Source organism: Leptonotus elevatus, chromosome 7 (assembly GCF_054856555.1).
Source record: "Leptonotus elevatus isolate MCC_2025b chromosome 7, RoL_Lele_1.0, whole genome shotgun sequence".
NCBI lineage: Eukaryota > Metazoa > Chordata > Actinopteri > Syngnathiformes > Syngnathidae > Leptonotus > Leptonotus elevatus.
In genome coordinates this window covers 24,861,691-24,877,280 of record NC_141245.1, presented here as the reverse complement: position 1 = coordinate 24,877,280, position 15,590 = coordinate 24,861,691, and the positions used below count along the sequence as shown (strand labels likewise).

General features: G+C 40.3%; 1 protein-coding gene across 1 annotated transcript in view; it reads right to left on the bottom strand.

Moving 5' to 3' along the window:
* nbeab (neurobeachin b) overlaps window positions 1-15,590 on the bottom strand; it is a 263,722-nt gene that overhangs the window by 132,772 nt on the left and 115,360 nt on the right. The window contains exon 36 of the mRNA XM_086080779.1: window positions 12,425-12,591. Within this exon, the coding sequence (XP_085936905.1) occupies window positions 12,425-12,591 (167 nt within the window). The remainder of the gene's footprint in view (window positions 1-12,424; window positions 12,592-15,590) is intronic.

Sequence of the window (15,590 nt, the reverse complement as noted above, 5' to 3'; positions counted from 1 at the left end):
TTTTTTTATGTCGCTTTTAAGAAAAGAGTTCATCAAGTTATTTATAATGACTTAAGACTTTTTTGCAAATCAATCATCGCATCACGCGGTCGATCAAGTCAAGTTATTTGATCAAACGAGCCATTGTCATCATGGAGTGTATTTTTTCATCATATTGAATATTTTGCACGTGTCCCTGAAATTGTGTCCACCCTGTCGTTATGGGCTAAGAGTTTTTTTTTTTTTTTTTTTTTTTTTACTAAGCCTTAACGTAACAATAACACTAAACATAACCATAATCTGAACTCAAACGAACGTTAAGTAGTATTATTTGTATTTTTGAGCATATTTCGCAGTTTTAACTAAGACGGCTGTTGGCGCTTTCGTCACCACCGGAACACGTGACCCCCATTTGAACGGCAAAGTTGTAGCGCAGCGCCACCCAACGGCGCGCAACATAACAGAACCGTGCATTGGATTTGTTGGGGTCTGGATGTTTCTTGGGCTGGGGAGGAGTTCTGGTGGGGGGTGTCTGGTCGGTGCTGGATTTCACCTTCCTTGGTTTTCTTTGGTCCTTCCTCGGGTCTTCTGGTGTTCGGTTTAAGTGAACGGTATGAGATTTTTTCTAATAGGTTTTCTGGTGAGCTAACAAATACACGCACGCACGCACGCACATACACATACTCACCCACACACACACAAAAAGAAATAAATATATATATATATATATAAAAAAAAAAAAAAAAAAAAAAAAAAAGAGCAATGATGATGACATTTCCGAATGAACAATACTGAGCTCTTAAGGAAAAATAAAAAAAAAACATAAAAGAGGGCTAATCAGACAATACATTCTTCATATGATCAAATATACCAACAAGGCTTGCTTTGTTTTAACGTCCTTTCAAAGCGTGTATTGTCCTGAAACGTACGCAACGTAACACGCTAGCTAGGCTTACCTTCAAAATAAAGTTGACCAAACACAGTAAGACATTGACGGCAATGCAAATAGCCTGAGGACACTTTTACTTTGAAGTTTGCCCACGACGTAGCGTGATGGCTAGCTAAACTTCCCTTTGAGACGTTTCTTCGATTGACATTGTCGTTGCGACCGACATCAACGCAACGCAACGCTATCCCTGACTCACGTTTGATCGCTAATTTAGGACGCTAAGAAACCACTAATTAATTACGCCGACATTGTACGACAGAAGTCTCTCCGCCGTAAGTGGCTAGCGGCTAGCTGTTAGCATGACCAATGTGCACGAGTGTCTGGCTGCCGGCTGCTAAGTACGTTTGCTGGTACCATTCTTTTTCAATATTCTGGACCAAGGCTACTTTGTAACTGTGTCTTAAATTGCTCGTTGAGTTCTTTTCACATTAAAAAAAAAAATTTGATGAATAGAACTTTGTCTTCATTTATTTTATAAAACACTTTTTGCCCATTAAAAAAAGAAAAACATTCGACTCAAAATGTCAAACTTAGCTGTTTAGATGATGGGAACACAACTTTGAGCCATTAATACCGTCTTATTTTACACTTGATCCATGTAAAAATAAGAATGTTTCTGCCTCATATTGCACTTAAAAGTTGTGTTCCTAAATCCTTAATGATTATATTAGACATTTTTTATTTTTTATTTAATGGAAAAATCGCTTTACAAAATAAATGAAGACAAAGTACTATTCATCTTCTTTTTTTGTGGCTGATCCGAAGAACGAACGAAATTTGAAATATATTTGCTCAACAGTCCACAGTCAGCTTGCCAACTGAATCATGTTGCTCGGTGAAGGTTGACTGCGCTGATTGAATGTCCTCAATGTCCACCCTGTCGTTGTCTACCCTAGAAGTAAACTCACCATCCTACATTTTGCTTTGTATGTAATGAATCTGCTTGCAGGTCATTATTATTATTATTTTTTTTTTTTTAATGAGCGCTTCCTTGACCTATATGAATTTCTAACACCCTAACTAGCGTAATAAGTTATACTGAAAATCTCAAAGTGGGAAATTTTGAAGGCACCCGATGGTGATAACCTGGAAAATAAAAACCTGAAATGTGGATCAGAGCACACATTTTTCAGTCTACGGCAAAAACAAAGCAATCGGCCTCACTGCTGCAATAATGTTAAGAGCGTTAAACGATGAGTCCACATCACAAAATTGCTCCTGGAATGCACACGGAGCCTAAACAACATGTTGTGTTAACACAAAAGCTAAAGAAGCGCGTTTATTAAGCCGCGGACGTTCCTTCATTTTACACGTCCAACGCATCTGGCTTCGTGACAACAATAAAAAATGGCCGTGACGAGGCCCCGCCCGGATACCGGCAGAATTTATTAGATCGGTCGCCAATCAATCACCTAAATGGATTTCAAACTGCATTTTAAAAGCTAATTTTGCCGCACTGATAACCTTCGGGAAAACGGGAGCGCCGTTATTTATGAAGGCTTTCAGCTTTGGCTAAGTGTGGCGGGATAAATGCAGGAAGGGGACTACATTGTCTGACTATTACTCTCCTCTTTTCCAATAGACACTCGAGGTTGTTGTTGTTGTTTTAACTGCGCTTCATCCCAGACCGCAGCATTTGTGAACGATTTTGCTCATAAAACTGCAGACGCATGTTTCAAAATCAAATGAAAAACGGTGGAATCCGAAAATTGACAAAAACTAAAAGGGATTGTGGCAACGACGGGTGACAAGGGCTCATGACACAGTAATCTAATAAATATTACAAAATACATGCATGGCAAGTGCACCGGCAGGAGTTCATCAAATGACAACGTCCGAAATATGACCAAAATGGCAGCTTCAAACCAAAATGGCCGACTTCCTGCGCAATTTCAGCTTTGGGTCCTGAAGATGTTTTCCATTCATCCTGTTATGACGTACATCCGCCCAAATTCACGTTGATCAGCTGGTGCTAATTTTTCCAACTGCCAGGGGGCGCTACTGTGCAGGTTTTGGAATTGCGTGTTGAGGATCAGCGATGGCAAATCCAGGTCCAGAAAGTAAAAGCCCTGCCACAGTTTGGCGTTAGCACCTCGCGTTAGCTAGCTAGCTCCCGAGCAGATAAACAAGCACCCAGGGAGCTAGCTAGGAAGCTAGCTAGCTAGCTAGCTAGCATTTGGGGCTAAAGCTAACTGTGGCAGGGAATTTTTTTTTTCTGGACTTGGATTTGCCACCTCCATTGAGGATCCCGAAACCACTACGAGACTTTCCACAGAACTGATTGCTGGAGCGGATCGGCAGATATTTTGATCAATGACATCATTGATTGGATCCGAAAAAATAAACCATTACAGCAAACACAATCTCGTTCATGCACACAGTTTTTTTTTTTTTTAATGTTTGTCAATATTTTAAAATCATTTTGGGAGAATTTTTTGTGACGTCAGGCTTACATTGCGAACACCACGTGACCAAACCCAGAAAACGCGAAAGCTGTGGACTGATTTAGACTATGTCGCGTTCCACGAATCAGAATATCGTGTTCATGCAAAGAACTTTTTTTTGTGGTGTCTGAATTCACCTAAAATGGCTGCTTCAAAACAAAATGGCTGGTTCGATGTTCAATTTGATTCCTGGGTCCTTCAAGACTTTTCAGCAGTCCAGTTCTGATAAACGTGTCTATCAAATCCTGTGCTGGAGGGGCTGATTTTTGCCATGCTGTCCATTCTGGGACAGGACGCAACTTCCCGCATATTTTGTCAAAAGTCTTCCAAAACGGAGTCAAACATAAACCGTGCCCGAATTGGAGATATTGGAAGGGATGACATTAGTTTGTTGTCAAGTCGCAGTCATCGATTTGGTGTGTTTTCAGCCTCTTTGGCTAACGAAGACACACACACGCGCGCACATACACACACACGCGCGCGCACACACACGGGGGCGAACTCACAGATAAAGGGTCCCCTTTTATTCTATTTGGACTGGCGGGAGGATTTGTGTGAGGCGGCCAGCAGGGAGGACGCAGACATGCTGATTCAATAAAACGCCATTATGCTCCTTTTAAAGGCGTCAATTGGCGACATGAGAGAGGCGGTAATTATTATAAATACCAGTAATCAGTGACAATTCTATTCAAGGGGGGGGGGGCACGGCTGGTCTCTCTCTCACACGCACACACACACGGGTTTCGTGCCTTTAACGCACACATTGTATGTAACACAGAAGACAAGAAGTCTCTTCTTCCAGATGACCTTCCACATTCTGACTCACTCCATTTAACTGGCATGTAAATGTGACAATGACCAAAAGATACATAAAAAAAAAAAAAAAAAAAAAAAAAAAAAGACAGTGGACCCTTTAAGGTCAAGCATGCCATAAAAAAAAAAAATTCCCCCCCAAATGAAATTACAGACCAAACTACCCCAACCTTTCCTTTAAAAATCTAAAACTTTGTCAACTGACATGAGTGTAAAAATAAAGCAAATTTTTTTTGGGATGGATTATTTGTATTAATTAAAGCATATCAAGGTTTTTAATTGCTAATTGAGGGAGGGGTAATTAGTTTAGTATGCCTGTTTCACCCGTGTGCTGGATATAAAAAGTCTACACACCCCAGTTCAAATGTCAGGTGTTTGCACAAGTGTGCACACCCCCCTTTGAACTGGGAATGTTCAGAACGAACAGATCACATTCAAAAACCTGTTAAATACCATTTAACTCATTTGCTCCCAAAAACGTAAAAATATGTTCTATTTTATTTATTACCATGCTCCCAAAGACAGTTTTTTTTTATTTATGCTAGAGCATACGGAGACTTTGATACAGCTTCTGACAGGAAGAGGTCGTGTAAAGCAATTGTATTTATCACAAAAAAACGGTCAACAGGTGGCAGCAGAGTATACGAGATCAACCAGGGCCATGTTGCAAAAAAAGCTCCTTTCCCCCAGTGATTTGTGAATAATGATGGAATTTACGGAAACAGATACAAATGTACTTTTTAGCACCAGCATGCATCACTGTAGCTATGTTTTTCTTTTGCTTATGAGCATCGAACATACATTTTGGACAAAACACACTTCATATCTTCCAAATACATGTTGGGAAATGTTCAAATTAGAATAGTGTGAGACACTACCTTACTGCTTTAAATGTGAGTCTTTCTTTCTTTCTTTTTTTTCTTGGTTCATGACCTGAAACTAATGACGCGACTGCCTTGTTTCCTTTTACTATCAGTTGTCAGGAAGTAAGAAAAAAGGAAAAAAAAGACACTCAAAAAAATTCTGGCCTGCGTTCAGAGCAAAACATCTCAAGTAACCGTTAGTTCACGTCAGCGCATGATGAAAGTCATTCGTCTGCGAGCTAACTTTAAAAAAAAAAAAAAAGTACGTAACCTTGTCTGTCATGGCAAACAAACAGCTGCTGCCAGATGAAAAATAAAACAAAACAGCAAAGTGGTGGCTGGCAAGCACATGCTTAATGGGCCGCTTTCAAAGTGGCCAGTAAAGTCAGGAAAAAAGATAGTCAGTAATTTCCTCTTTAAAAAGCCTTCAGGTTTGATCACACGTCACATGTTGATCGCCAAGAAAGAAGAGGAAACTGCGGCCCGACTTTGTAAACACAAGGCACGCAAAAACAGGCACGCTTTCATCTTATCACCGTTCCATGACGTCGCCACACTTCAACGTGCGGTTTGTTTAGTCAGCGTAAAATTTGGTTAGCTTAATGCTAACAGGCACGCTTTCATCTTATCGCCGTTCCACAACGTCGCCACACTTCAACGCGCGGTTTGTTTAGTCAACATAATCATCAAACTCATTAAATAACACAAAGAAATTGACATGTTTATTCCCATCAACAACATAGCTTTGCCTCCAATTTGCTTAGCTTAATGCTAACAAGCACGCTCTCATTTTGTCACTGCCCCATAACGTCGCCGCACAACGAGCCGTTCGTTTAGTCAACATAATAATTAACTCATTAAAAAACACAAAGAAATTGACGTATATTTCCAACATCAGAGCTTTGTCTAAAATTTGGTTAGCTTAATGCTAACAGGCACGCTTTCATCTTATCGCCGTTGCACAACGTCGCCACACTTCAACGCGCGGTTTGTTTAGTCAACATAATAATCAAACTCATTAAATAACACAAAGAAATTGACGTGTATTTCCAACAACATCACAGCTTTGCCTAAAATTTGGTTAGCTTAATGCTAACAAGCACGCTCTCATTTTGTCACTGCCCCATAACGTCGCCGCACAACGAGCCGTTCGTTTAGTCAACATAATAATTAACTCATTAAAAAACACAAAGAAATTGACGTATATTTCCAACAACATCAGAGCTTTGCCTAAAATTTGGTTAGCTTAATGCTAACAAGCACGCTTTCATCTTATCGCCGTTGCACAACGTCGCCACACTTCAACGCGCGGCTTGTTTAGTCAACATAACAATCTAACTCATTAAATAACACAAAGAAATTGACATGTTTATTCCCAACAACAACATAGCTTTGCATCCAATTTGCTTAGCTTAATGCTAACAAGCACGCTCTCATTTTGTCACTGCCCCATAACGTCGCCGCACAACGAGCCGTTCGTTTAGTCAACATAATAATCAAACTCATTAAATAACAAAGAAATTGACATATATTTCCAACAACATCACAGCTTTGCCTAAAATTTGGTTAGCTTAATGCTAACAAGCACGCTCTCATTTTGTCACTGCCCCATAACGTCGCCGCACAACGAGCCGTTCGTTTAGTCAACATAATAATCTAACTCATTAAATAACACAAAGAAATTGACGTATATTTCCAACAACATCACAGCGTTGCCTAAAATTTGGTTAGCTTAATGCTAACAGGCACGCTTTCATCTTATCACCATTCCACAACGTCGCCACACTTCAACGCGCGGTTTGTTTAGTCAACATAATAATCTAACTCATTAAATAACACAAATAAATTGACGTGTATTTCCAACAACATCACAGCTTTGCCTAAAATTTGGTTAGCTTAATGCTAACAGGCACGCTTTCATCTTATCGCCGTTCCACAACGTCGCCACACTTCAACGCGCGGTTTGTTTAGTCAACATAATAATCTAACTCATTAAATAACACAAAGAAATTGACGTATATTTCCAACAACATCACAGCTTTGCCTAAAATTTGCTTAGCTTAATGCTAACAAGCACGCTCTCATTTTGTCACTGCCCCATAACGTCGCCGCACAACGAGCCGTTCGTTTAGTCAACATAATCATCAAACTCATTAAATAACACAAAGAAATTGACGTGTATTTCCAACAACATCACAGCTTTGCCAAAAATTTGGTTAGCTTAATGCTAACAAGCACACTCTCATTTTGTCACTGCCCCCATAACGTCGCCGCACAACGAGCCGTTCGTTTAGTCAACATAATAATCTAACTCATTAAATAAGACAAAGAAATTGACGTATATTTCCAACAACATCACAGCTTTGCCTAAAATTTGGTTAGCTTAATGCTAACAGGCACGCTTTCATCTTATCGCCGTTCCACAACGTCGCCACACTTCAACGCGCGGTTTGTTTAGTCAACATAATCATCAAACTCATTAAATAACACAAAGAAATTGACATGTTTATTCCCAACAACAACAACAGCAGCTTAGCCATCAATTTGATTAGCCTAATGCTAACAAATAACACAAAGATGGGCTAACGGATAGCATCAGTGTCGCTGTGTTGGCTATTTGAACACAAACGGTGGCGCTACAACATGGCACAATACTCACAAATATATTTCCGTTTTCGTTCGCACAGAACAGCTAATTATGACTGCTCCAAAATGAGACGCAGTGTCCATCTCCGTGTTTATGTTATACAGCCCCGGGTGGCTAAAGAGCGCATACCAAAACGAGCATATTGTACATTACGCGTGCGCAAAATGTGTCACCCATTTCGCGCACGGGCTCCTATCAGTGAACCCTGCCCCCCAACAGCCCCTCCCCGCCGACCTTGTTCTTGTGTATTAGAATTGATGTCCTTTTTAAAGTGAGAACCAAACAGTGGTCGGTCGGCTCCTGGTGCGTGATAATAATAATAATAAATAAAAACAAGAGTTATTGTTCCCATTCGTCGCGCGTGAGCGATGAAAGTGGACGCGAGGAGAGGGAAGCCAATGTTTGGCTGCCTGAACGCAGATCAATAGACGGCGTCCATTTTGCTTTCTGCTACAGGAAAAAAAAAAAAAAAGTAATTATACAGAAGAAATGTTGACAATCAATAGAGCAGTCAGCTAAGGTTAAGGTCTGCTGCGGTCAACAATCGGTGGAGGATCCTTTGTCAGCTGTCACACGCGCACATACAAAAATCTTTTTTAGTATTATTAGCTCAATTATAACATGATAAGTTTCACCTTTTAACGTAGTCATTTTCATTTTAAAATGTGATCTATATCACGTTTAAAACAAGAAACTTAGCACGTTCAACCTATTATTGAATTTTTCCGTATCATATCAACTCATTCAGTCCCAGACATTTTCACTGACGCAATCCCCTTCACTCCGGGCTGTTATACTGGATTTTGACTGATTTTGCAATGCCCACAGAATATTGTGTTCTATTGCTATAAAAACATGGAACCTAACAAACAAAAGAAAGATTGGAGTCTTGTGTATTTATCGGTTTCCGTTTTGCCGCAATTAGCATTAGAAAGTCTTTTTTTTGTAATATCTCCTGGATGATCTCTTATACTCTGCAGCTACCTGCTGGTTGTTTTTTGTAATAACTACCATTGCGCTTTAAGCTTTTTCTTCAGTTCAGATACTGCTTCAAAAACTTCTGTATGCTCGAGCATAAAGAAACGTAAAAAATGTATAAATACGTTTTAGGGACCATGGTAGTATTTCAAATAGAACGTATTTATAGGTTTTTGGGAGCAAGGAAACAAAATTTGAACAAAGCAAAACGATTCCATGAAGTGTCAGTATTAAGGTAAGGTATTAAAAAAGAAACATAGCAGAAAGTCTGTCCTGCCCGGATTCGTCCACCTTGACATCTACTTTCACTTTGCACTAGCTTGAACTTTATAATCCAGCGGCGGCAGTTCAGAGGTCAACAGCAGAGGCGACCAGCAGCGGGCAAGGAAATCATTCCCCTCCTCCCCCTCTCTTGAGGAAAAAAAAAAAAAAAAACGCTTCTGACATCCAATTTTCAAGTTGATTTATCAGTGCAAAGCCAAAATTGATAGTGTGTCATTACCGGGCAGGGAGCTGTCGTGCCGAGACGTATAAAAGGGCTCCTCGTTTTGATTTAGCGCGCCGGATCAATACAAGCCTATACTGTTTCAATTTGAGGGCTATTGATTTTCCTATGCCCACTCCATGCAAGGAGGGGGACATTCATCACGGAGGAGCCATGCAGCGCCATCTAACGCGGCAGCCCCCCGAGGACTCACATCTGCTTAGTCTTCACTCGGGTCATGTGATCGCACGGCACGGCAAAACCGCCGCTTTGCTTCCTGAGCATTGTTTGACGTCGCGGCAGAGCAAAAAAACATGCAGATGCTTCTCTTCGTGGACTCAAAGTACAAAATATACTCTGGGGGGGAAAAAATTGGAGTTCAAAATTGAGCGCTGGATTGTTTTGGTATTGACAATCTATTTGAATTATGTAATTATTGTCTGTTTTAATTCGGGGTGCCAGGCGATTAAAATTTGTAATCGTAATTAATCGCACGACTTCAACAGTTAACACACGATTAATCGCTAAATCTGTTCTAAATGTACAATTTAAAAAGTTTTCATACTGTTGTTAACATAAAAGTGGGGGAAAAAAGGTTAAACTAATAGAAATATGGCTGCATCTTTTAGTCATTGATACAGTAATTGCATAATAATGCATAAAATTGAGTTAGAATTTATTACCGTTAAATTTTGACATAGAAGTATCTGCTGCGTTGCGACTGGAATTCCCCCAGTACAGGCTTTCCAAGTAAGGGGCGCTCATTAATCAAGCGTTAAAAAAAATAAAAAAATGTTATATTAACTCATTCACTGCCATTGACGTCAAAAATTTATTTGAACTATTTAAATTACTTTACCATTTTTTCCCACTTTTGTTAACAAGAGTATGAAAACCTAGAAATGTTTTTTATTGTACATTTAGAACAGATATAAAATGTATGATTAATCATCAGTTAACGATTTAAGTCATGCGATTAATTACAATTAAAACATTTAATCGCCTGACGCGATTTAAAAAAAGAAGAAAAATTACAAAAAATTAGGAGCGTCACGCAATAATTTTTTTAAATCGCAATTAATTGCATGACTTCACGAGTTAACTCATGATTAATCCCAAAATGTTATATCTGTTATAAATGTACAATAAAAAAATTATAGGTTTTCATACTCTTGTTAACAAAAGTGGGAAAAATGGTAATAGAAATAGTTCATATGAATATTTGACGTCTATAACCGTCAATGGCAGTGAATGAGTTAAAGAAACTTGAATTAAATTAAGTGAAAATTAACGGCTAATTTTGACCCCACTAGTTTTAATACATTTGTAATAATTTTGTTGGATATTTTGTGTTTCGCATTCGTTGTGTTTTGAATCGCGGAACACTTTCTCAAAGCAACACCATTTGTATTTTATGTGCACTCTTCCATGAGACTAATTTACATCATCACTGCCTCACATGACTTGACAGCGAGGCTGGCTGAAGATTATTGAACATTTTCAATCATTTCAAGCAGCAGACGGACTACGGTTTGGCACAAACATGTTGAAGTCAAACCTTAAGCAGAGATATTTACACCAAAAATAATGAAAGAGTCACATTATTAATCCAGATGGGAAAAAGTGAAATAAAAAAAAAACACACCACCTTCAAATAAGCGTGTTTATAATTCCTGTCACGGCTATGATAAATATCCTGGGGGCAGAACTTGAGATTTCAGTGCATTAGGCTGAAAATAAACATTTACAGCTAAGCTTTCTGCACCCCCCCCCCCACACACCACCACAACCCCCCCCCCACCCTTCCTCCACATTCACTTCAACATGCCGGAGGGCTTTATTTTTTACAAGAGCGGCATAAATGGGAAAGTTAATGTAGCATTGAATAAGACTGAGCTGCCGTGCATGCGACGTCGCCCCGAGCGCTCGCCAGCATATTGCGTCATTTTTCTTCAACAGCAGGTTACCATTAAATTTGAATTTGCTGCTTCTTTTTTTTTTTTTTTTTTGCGGCATCATTTACAACGCTTTTGTATCAATGCTTTTGCGTCAAGAGAGGGAGCGAGAACGAGAGAACGATCCATAAATATTTGAACGTGAGCCCAGAATCCAGTAAAAAAAAAAAAATAAGAATTCTGTCCTGACCGCTCTTACTCGAGGTTCGAGCGCATTTCATGGAAGCGTTTGCAGTCTTAACAAGCACAACTTGTTCAAATTCATCTTTCTGATGACACGATTATGAATTGTAAAAAAAACGTGCTCGGACGGGATCGCATAATCGCGTTACTCGCCATCATACTAAATCGGTGCTTCACCAAAACGAGTTGCCATCTAAAACCCACGGAAAAACACACACACACACAAAATAGAGCGCAAATGAGGATGATATGTGCTGTAATTAATTATTAAGATTATAATGGTGTAGAAAGAAAAAGCAGAAAGAGAAAAAAAAAAGAAAAAGAAAAAAAAAAGATTAGAATGGTGTACAGTGTAAAGGACCAAAACCAAGAAAAATGAATACTGCGGGGTTTTCACACTTCACGAAAGTAATCAATCGGTGAACAGTGCAGCAATTTGTTCCCATCATTTGATTTTGTGCAAATATGATGATGCAGTTAAATGCATGCATGCATTTGTTTTGATGACGAAACCTTGGCAGAGGTTTCGTGAAACAAACATCACATGTGCGCTCAGTTTGTCCAAAACGAGTGCTTCTTCTTGATCTTTCCCCTTTGCTGCCCGGAGGCAGAGAAGTGGAATGAGCACTTATTTTAACAGGACACATGGGTGGCGGGAAGGGGTTGTTGGGGGGGGGGGGGGGCATGTCCTAAACAACCACCAGGTGCTGGTGTGCGTTGCTGAGCGGGTCAATGGATGCCTGGACAGAAGAAACCCCCCACCCACCCCAGCTCCACCCGCCAAACTGTCGGATGAGCGGCCAATCAAGCGTCCCCCGGGGGGGGTAAGAAGTCCGCCCCGCGCTGTAATTGTGTTTGCCGACCCTGGAGGATTGTGGGAAAATGACATTTACCGGCAGCCTCATCCCATCAAACGGGAGTTTTGAGGATACTTCTCACTCACGGGGGGGGGTTTTGGCGACCTTTCGACCTTTTCAACACGACGTCATATACGTAATTGTGGTCTTCGCTCCGATGAGCCAGCGATTAAGGAAATGTCTTGAATGAAGATTTCAGTTTGGTGGCGCAAGTTTTGCCGTTGCTTCCAAACATTTTGGCATTGCGCAACGTCGTCCCGGGCCGTGCTCACCTCTGTCCCTGCGTCCCCCAGGCGCCGTGTTTGTTGGTAAGGATGTTGACGATCTTCTGCCGCAGCTGACTGGCCGTCACGTGGTCCCGATGCCTGGCGGCGCCGATCAGGTGGTCGCACATCTTCTCTTCCTCTCGTCTGTCGGCGGCGTACTGGCCGCAGTTGGACTGTTTGATGAGGACGGACAAATTTGGTGAAATTTGGTTACAAATTCATACGGAATTGTGCGAGAAGTTTTTCCGGGCTTGCGTCATTTTAAAATGTTCACAAAATTCTCGTGACGGGGCAGCCTAAACATTTGGAACACATGTGCACATGTTTGTGTTTGTCTTGAGTAAATGATCCGAACATCCATTGCAGCGGCGGCGGTAATAACACTCGAGGAAGATTGCGAGATCCTCGTCCGCGTCCTCTTAATGGCGCATTTGTCACACTGACTTGATGCTCCGGCTTGAGTCAACACACTTGAGCGCGCTGAGATATTAACAGACAGCGGAGAGATATATCGGGGCTCCCTCGGAGGAGGCCCGTAAATCAGCAGACCGTCGGAGGGGGGCTCCCTGCGAGGCGGACGGGGGGGGGGGCCATTACGACCAGAAAGGGGAAAATAGTTTAATGGAGCCGCCAGGACCGTCGGCTGTCACGGACCGAGCAGAGCAACATATCACGGCGCCAACTCTATTATTGGCTTCTTTTGAAGAGGAAATTGGCCATTTTGCGTGAGGCGAAATAACAAGGCGGACTTGCAAATGTTGCATATATTGCGCGTCACATGATGTGTGTTGCAATATTGAAAGAGTTCGGTATCACGTCATCGGCCACGGAACCTGATTTGGTGTCAAAAAAACAATCAAATGTGAATAAGATGCAACGCAAACTAATTGAGAAGAATAAAGATGTCTCAAAAGATATTGAACTGAAAAATAAATAAATTTGAAAAAAAAAAAGCAAGAATAAAAGGTTAATAAGGTGCAACTCAAATCAATAAATATAATGAGTTAAAAAAAATAATTGACAAATAATCAAAAATAAATCTCAATAAAAGGCCCAAAAATGTTGATGACGAGTCAATAAAATTAAAAATTAAAAAGGTAAAAAACTAACAAACCTGCAAACATTTGACAAAATAAATAAAAAAATATAAAAAAGATCTATCAAACAAAATGCAATTCATAAAAAACAAAAAATTTGAAAATATTTTTTTAAAATACAGAAATACAATGCAAAATATTATTACAAATGAATACAATAATATACGATGAAATATTGAATACATTAAATAAAAAAAATAAAATTTAAATAAAAAAGACCAAACACACAGTTAAAGAAATAAAAAAGATCTATCACACAAAATACAATTAATAAAAAAAAAAACATTTTAAAAAAACATTTAAAAAGATTTTTCAAAATACAGAAAAACAATACAAAATATTATCAGAAATAAATACAATGCAATAAAATAAAAATATACACGTAACCATCTAGGATTTACTTTAGTATAAACCTGATTGGAGTTACTGTAAAAAAAAAAATTATGTGAGAAGCACAGACAGCTGCTGTTATTAGTTTGAGCTATTACTTATTTGAATACTATCCATCCATCCATCCATGAATGATTTCATGTCAAGTGCAGAGAGTGGGTGTGTGTAAACGTAATGTAGACAGACTCCATATCTTTGCTGCTTGAATGAGATTGTCTTCCAAAAGGCCTCCCGGGAGGACGCCGGCTAATATTCAAAATCTAATTTGCTAACAGAAGCCGAGAGCTAATTGAATTTCCTGCGTCAATTTTAAAATCTGTCAGATATTATACTTGAGCGTATTCCTCATCAAGAAGGTAACTGGATCTGCGCGCCGTCACGTGACACGTGGTGACAAATATCATTTTCCAGCGCGCGCGCCGCCGCCGCTGTCGCCGCCTTAATTGTAAACGCCTCTTATCCGCATCTTCAATCTTTGAAGAGCTGTGGCGGGGGATAATAAAGTGTTGGCTGTCTGGCGTCGGCAGGCAGAAGGGATGGGGGGGCCAGGTACGCTCGCCCCCCCCCCCCCCCCTCCCTGAAACCTTCCCCGTCTTCTTGTGACATTGCGCTTCCAGACGTCTCCCTGAGTTTATCTAGCGGGTCAAGGATCCCGGGCGACTGTAAATCAAGCAGCTGTTTGAAGACGGCTGCTGTTGGCAGATAAGAAAGTCATCACTAACCGCACGTCCACGCTGCTAACAGAGGTGACACACACTGTGGGCCTCGCTGGGTCTGCCTGTTCTTGCTTGTAGGACACGTACACACACACACACAAACTCCCCATAGAGTTAACACACAGTGAAACTTATTATAGGCTTCTATCTCAACAAAGCCTTACCTAGCAACAAATTTGCTATCTATCCTACCTACGTACTCCACCTACCAACTTAAGAGTACACCTTGTACCTACCTACTAAAAAAATTGGAGGTAGGCCGTTACGTTGTTAGCATGACAACATGTATTTACTTCGGTGTTTTTCTTTTTATTTTTTATTTTTTATTTTTTTTTCTTTCTACAGAGCTTAGTATTGTTCATTCGGAAATGTCATCATCATTGCTCTTTTTTTTATATTTTTTTATTATTATTATTTTTTATTATTATTTTATATATATATATATATATATATATATATATATATATATATATATATATATATATATATATCCATCCATCCATCCATTTTCTGTACCGCTTGTCGCGGGGGTTGCTGGAGCCTATCCCAGCTGGCTTCGGGCAGTAGGCGGGGTACACCCTGTACTGGTTGCCAGCCAATCGCAGGGCACACAGAGACGAACAACCATACTCACAATCGCACCTATGGACAATTTGGAGTGTCCAATTCACCTGCCATGCATGTTTTTGGAATGTAGGAGGAAACCGGAGTACCCGGAGAAAACCCACGCAGGCACGGGGAGAACGGACTTGATCTCACAACCTTTGCACTGGGAGGCGGACGTGCTAACCAGTCAGCCACCGTGCCGCATATATATATATATATTTTTTTTTTGTATGTGCATGTGCGTGCGTGCGTGCGTGTATTTGTTAGCTCACCAAAAAAACCTATTAGAAAAAATCCCATACCGTTCACCTAAACCGAACACCGCCGTCAGGAGACCCGAGGAAGGACCAAAGAAAACCAAGG